The 6,000-nt window shown below is 51.4% G+C and overlaps 1 protein-coding gene across 3 annotated transcripts in view; it reads left to right on the forward strand.

Annotated features, from left to right (window-relative positions):
* The window catches only part of SLC29A3 (solute carrier family 29 member 3), a 42,153-nt gene extending 36,407 nt beyond the window's left edge, over nt 1–5,746 (forward strand). For 2 of the 3 annotated variants that reach the window (XM_068547758.1, XM_068547759.1), the window contains one exon: nt 3,122–5,746. In XM_068547758.1, the coding sequence (XP_068403859.1) occupies nt 3,122–3,773 (652 nt within the window). In that variant the 3' untranslated portion in view covers nt 3,774–5,746. The remainder of the gene's footprint in view (nt 1–3,121) is intronic. The other variant, XR_011074483.1, reaches the window with a different exon arrangement.
* The last annotated feature ends 254 nt before the right edge of the window (nt 5,747–6,000 follow it).

The raw sequence follows: 6,000 nt of genomic DNA on the forward strand, positions 1-6,000 counted from the left end.
ACAGCGTGCGAGCCGCAAGCTGGGGGAGAGCGTGGGTCCTGGCTCTGCCGGATCCACGGGAACCTATTTGGTGTGGGGGGCACTGAGCTAAGCAGTCCATTTTTTTCACTTAGGATATATGACAACCTTGTGCAGTTTTTACTGTATTTTCCCATTTTACCGATGAGGAAACTGAGGCTTTGGAGAGTTAACAGACATGCCCAGGTTTCTTACCTGGTGAGTCATAGGCGGGGCTTGGAACCTGGAGCCGTTTCCCGGCTGCACCATTTCCACTGCATCCTGCTGCATCCCTGGCTTGTGACTGCGAGGCCCTTCCTCACCACTGACTCCTCCTGTCCCTGTGAGAGCCGCCTCGTTAATCCCCAGAGCCCCCTGCCTTCACCAGAACCCTGAATCTGCCAGGGCAGGTTGCTCTCCCCAGTTAGAGGATTGTTGTAACTTCAGCTGGCCTCCATGGCCTCAGGAGGATAAAAGGGGACTGAGTGATGACACCAGGTACCCCAGGTGGCTACAGACCTGAGTCTGCCCACCCCCTCCCTGCCCCTTCGGGGCTGTCGTCAGAAATTACCCAGTTGTGCTCCACGATGATGTCCCTGTGATTCCTGGGGTCTGACTGGCTCGCTGTCCTCCCAGCCCCTCATATACTGCCTGACACCTTGTTGCTGCTGATGAAATTATTTTGAGTCAGTGAACAGAAAGCAGGAGGTTCCCACCACTCCTGCTGTTTCCCTGTGTCCTGTTTCAGGGAGCCTCGCGTGGGCTGTTTACACCGGGGTGGCCAACCTGCCTTGTTTGCCTGGGACTGAAGTCCCAGGGGTTCCCAGGACCGGGAGCTTTCAGTGCTAAAACCAGGATAGTCTCGGGCAAACCAGGGCAGGTGGTCACCCTAGTTTTCAGTCTCACTTAAGCAAGCCAAAATCCTTTCCAGCTGAGCACGTGAGACAAGAGAACATCCCAGGGCTATGCCAGCCCATGGAAGTTTCTATTTCTTTGCATATTAACACTTTGGTCAAGACTTCTGGGTTTACAGAAACCCGTCTTAGGATAGAGCTTTAGAGCTGTGCTCCCAGGGCTGCTCAAACTAAATCTTACTTAAAAGGGAGCCCACAGGTGCTGCACCCAGGAGGGCTGGGCTAGGCTGCCCCATCCCACTCAGGAGGAACTGAGCCTCACGCAGTGGTGGAAGCTGCTGACTGCGGTAGGGTGAGATGGGGCAGTTAGATTTGGAAGAACTTACGAAGAAGAGCTTTGACCAGAAGAACTTGGTGGGCAGCTTCCTCAGAGCAGACTAAGGCAAGGACTTATTGCTGAGTAGAAGCAGAAGTAAGAATAGTCCTTTCTCTAAATAGTGATTGGGAAACAAGGCAAGGTTCAAGGCTGAAGTGCTCAGCTCAGCAGTACATGGAAAAGTGATTCTGGGGAGGAGTCCTCCCACTGACTCGCTTATGGACAGTATGTAGGCTCTTAGGATGGGAAGGCTGGCAGGGATCTCAGAAGCTACAGCTACAGAACCCCTCCATTTTACAGAGGAGGAAACTGAGGCCCCGAGAGGGGAGTACCTGGCCTAAGGTCACAGTGGGGAGGCAGAAGTAGTGCTGAAACCAGAACCCAGCTATCACCAACCTACTGTTCTCCCCGGCCCCACACCAGTTCTTCTGTTTGAGATATATTAATGCAGTCAGTCCATGTCTCCTGGTTTTTAGGCACCCAAGGCCCAGAGAGGTTGAGTGACTCAGGAAAGGTCACACAGCAATGCAAAGAGACCCAAGCCTTTTCTACTCTGGTCAGAGTAGCAGAAATTGAAAAAATTGATCATATTCAGTGTTGAGTATATGGGGGAAAAGATACTTTTATAGGCTTATCAGTTCTTTCAACGATTATGTTTTGAAGGGTTATTCTGTGCCCAGAGATTTAGCTGGGAACAGCCAAACGTGTCTTTGCCCCAGAGAGCTGTCTTCTATTGAAGGAGACAGATGATAAACCAGTAAACCAACACAATGATTATAAATTGTGGTCAGTTTTTTTTAGAGAAACAGGTGCTCTCATGGAGATTGAAGGGTTAGGTTACTTTAGTTAGGGTAGGTAGGTGGTACAAAGCAGAGATAAATTGGTTCTACCTATCTGGAGAGCAGTATATCAATATCTATCAAAATTTTAAAGGTACAAACCTTGTGATCCAGCAGTTCTTCTTCTAGAAATCTGCTCTACTGAAATACTAGTATATATGTGCAAGGATTTATGTATAGGGACATTCATTGCACCATTATTTGTAGTAGAGAAAAACTAGAGCTAACCTAAATGTCCAGCATTAGGGGAGCAGTTAAATCGTCTATCCATACAGTGAAATACTCTGCAGCAACAGAGACAGAGCCATCTGTCCCTGTGTGAAAGGATGGCCACAAGATAACTCTTCTTTAGGCAATTGTGTGTATACATTTATGTATAATAGTTATGCATGTATTTAGGCAGTTTATAATGTATTTATATTATGTTAGTTATACGGTTGCAAAAAGTTTTACAATAGGTATAGTTCGATCCCACTTTTGCTTAAGAAACATAGCCGTGTGTGTGTGGTGTTTGCACATGCATGCAACAATATACACCAGACTTTTAATGATCTGTACCTCTAAGGAGTGAGACCAGCGGTGGGAGGTGAGAGTTCTTGTTCTACTGTATCATTCCTCTTATGTATTATTTGGGTTTATTGCATCAGGCATGTGTTACTTTTATAATTTAAGATTTTAAATTACTTTTATATTTGAAGAATAAATGCTACTTTAGCTCCACCTCTCCCCACCCCCAAAACCAAACAAAAATCAGTGAGTGAAGACTGGATCCCAGGCTCACCGTGCAGTGGTCAGTGCTGGTTTCCTCTCTGCCTGCTCATGGCATGGCCAGCACCACAGAACAATGGACTGGAGTCCAGCCTTACAGGCAGCTCTGGGACAGGAAGGCTGGGGACTGTGCAGGCCTCCCTCTGGCCGCCCCGCAGCACACGTGTCATCTGAGGGCATCCTGGGGCTTAGGCTTTACATGCTGGACCTAAAGACCCCCTGAAAATCTGAAAATCCCAAGTGACCCTGCTTTCCAGCCCCTCTTACCGCCAGCCTCTCTCCTGCAGGTACTATATGAGGCCTGTCTGGCCGGCTGTGTTTTCTGGTGAAGAGCAGCTGCCCCAGGACTCCCCCAATCCCCCTTTGGTGGCCCCTGGATCCAGCGACTCCCAGACACCACCCCTCCGCCCCATCTTGAAGAAGACTGCCGGCCTGGGCTTCTGCGTCATCTACCTCCTCTTCATCACCAGCCTCGTCTTCCCCGCCATCTCCAGCAACATCGAGTCCCTCAGCAAGGGCTCGGGCTCACCATGGAGCACCAAGTTCTTTGTGCCCCTCACCACCTTCCTCCTGTACAACTTTGCCGACCTGTGCGGCCGGCAGATCACAGCCTGGATCCAGGTTCCAGGGCCCAGAAGCAAGGCGCTCCCCGGGCTCGTGCTCCTCCGGACCTGTCTCGTCCCCCTCTTTGTGTTCTGCAACTACCAGCCTCGCATCCACCTGCAGGCAGTGGTCTTCCAGTCTGACGTGTACCCGGTGCTCTTCACCTCTCTGCTGGGGCTCAGCAACGGCTACCTCAGCACCCTGGCTCTCATCTATGGGCCCAAGATCGTGCCCAGGGAGCTGGCCGAGGCCACTGGGGTGGTGATGTCCTTTTACATGTGCTTGGGCCTGGTGCTCGGCTCAGCGTGCTCTGCCCTGCTCGTGCACCTCATCTAGGAGGGGCGACGGCTAGACCTCGGTGTTGTGCGATGCCTGGGAGCCTCAGCAAGATGGGCAGGAAGTGCCAGGAGGGCCCAGGCGGCGAGCAGGAAGGGCTGGAGTTGGGCTCTGCAGAGCGCAGAGCACAGAGCACACCCGGGCCTCGTTGCTGCCAGGGAGCTGGGACCAGTGCTGTCCCCGGGACCAGGTAGACATTCCAGATACTTTGACAGATGTCCTGAGATGTTTTGAGGACCAAAGACACCTGAATAAGACACAGTTAAAAGTTACACAGAAAGCTCCTTGCCGATGGGTACATTCTGCCTGTTGTTATTCCCTCTTGGGGAAAGTGTTGCCAGTGTTCGGCTCTTGAGTTGTTACAGGGTGAGTGCCAAGACCGTCTACAGGCCCTTTGCCTTCTCCCAGCCTTGCTCCTTCCAGCTGATGGCAAGATGCGAGACTCCTTAGCCCTCCCTACCCAGAGGAGGTCCCCCTGGGATGGCCAGTCCTCAGGCCTAAGACCCAAGCCTGTGCAGACCCCCACTTTCCACCAACCAGACTGGGGACCCTGGGAAGACAGGCCTTCCAGGAGCCCTTCCTTCCCTGGACATGGGCTCCAGAGGGCCTCCCTGCTGTACCCAGGACCAAGCATGTCAGGCCTGGATTTCAAACAGGGATGCTTAAAGTGGTCTATGGCCTGGGTCAGGGCAAGGTTTAATGTCCATGTTTACAATGTGTCAAGGCCATTGGTTCAAGGGCCTAATAAATACCTGGGTATTTAATGAAAGCCTTATTGGTGGCTGTTTTAGGGTCTTGGCAGGAAACAGCGTACTCAAATTGAGTAATTTAAGGATATTTGAAGAGTGGGTGTAGGAACCCTAAGGGGTTATGCATTATATCCCAGAAGTATTGGGCTGGCCAAAAAGTGCTTTTGGGTTTCTCCGTAAGACGTTGGCCAACCCAATAGTAAGGCTGTTCTACCCCAGGCCTGAAGGGAGGGACACGTCCAGCCTGCTGTGACCCACACGAGGCATGTTCCCTCCTCGCGTCCATCTCCTCCGTTCCCCTGTGGACTGAGTCACAGCCAAGGAGCAGGCGGAAGATGGAGGCTGGACTGGAGGGGCAGAGGGTGTCCAGAGGGGGCCACTAGCCCCTTCACCTTCCTAGGTGGGTTTATTATGAACATCAGCTGAGCTCTGAAGCTTTGGTCAACAGAATTAGGTGTTGCTTTGTCCTGGTTTTTTTTGGGTAGTCGTATGTTTTGAAGCTGTTGTTTCAAAAGGCAACCCTCAGGTTCTGAGGCCCGCACACACTTGTGATTACCTGACATGAGTAGTAATTTATATTTTTTCAGGTTCCTTGAAGCCTCCCGCAAGGCTGTTCCTTGGGGGAGCAGGCTGACATGGGAATCCGAGAGAGGAAGGAACTAGATCAGACCAGGAGTTCTTTCTCAAGAGTTGTGCAGGAAGCACAGAGCTTGCCCCGAGAAGTGGCAACCCTGAGAGCCGTGAATCAACCGGCTCCTGCTCTGAAGCGCACCGGATCCAAGATGTCCTGTGGACAGCTGATTAAACCGGGAAGCAGTCAGTAATCCACCCAGTGGCAGCAGCTTATCTTCCCCACCGACTCGGCTGATACACACTCCCTCTCTTTGGCGAGAGAATTGAAGAGGACACCGTTGAAAGGTTTTCTGAAACTTGATACTTGAAAAAAAAATTTTTTTTATTTTAAAAATAAATTCTCCCCTCCCGTTGGCAGGAAGTTGAAATCTCCCCCTTGGTTTTTTTTCACTGACTTCAATGCTGTTGATCATTTGGGGCATCTGTCTGGGAAGTGAGGTGACTCATCTCAACCTCAGGTATCTTATAAATGGGCAGCATGTCTGTTTTAAGGTAAAACAGCAGTCTGAGCTCAGGGTTAGGGACCACCCTGGAGCTAACAGAGGAGGAGGGGTGGGGGTCTCGCATGCTGTGTTGAAGGGGGTAGCTTTCCCCTGTTAGTGAGTTGATTTGGACTTAGCGTGGAGTGAATGGGGAAGAGGGTGGCCAGCGTGATGATGCAGTGTCGTGGGGAGCTGAGGAGATGACGGGCTCGGTCAGCGCCAGCTGTGCTGCTGCGGCCGCTGCCGGAAGAGGGGCCGGCTGCTTGGCTGGTGGGAGGGTTATCCAGGCTTTTGCCCACTTTTTTTTGTTGCTCACTTTAGTGGGCATTTTGCAAAGGATCATTCCTGTTCAGGGAGGAAGGT

The sequence above is a fragment of the Eschrichtius robustus genome, chromosome 7 (genome assembly GCF_028021215.1).
Source record: "Eschrichtius robustus isolate mEscRob2 chromosome 7, mEscRob2.pri, whole genome shotgun sequence".
NCBI classification, from domain to species: domain Eukaryota; kingdom Metazoa; phylum Chordata; class Mammalia; order Artiodactyla; family Eschrichtiidae; genus Eschrichtius; species Eschrichtius robustus.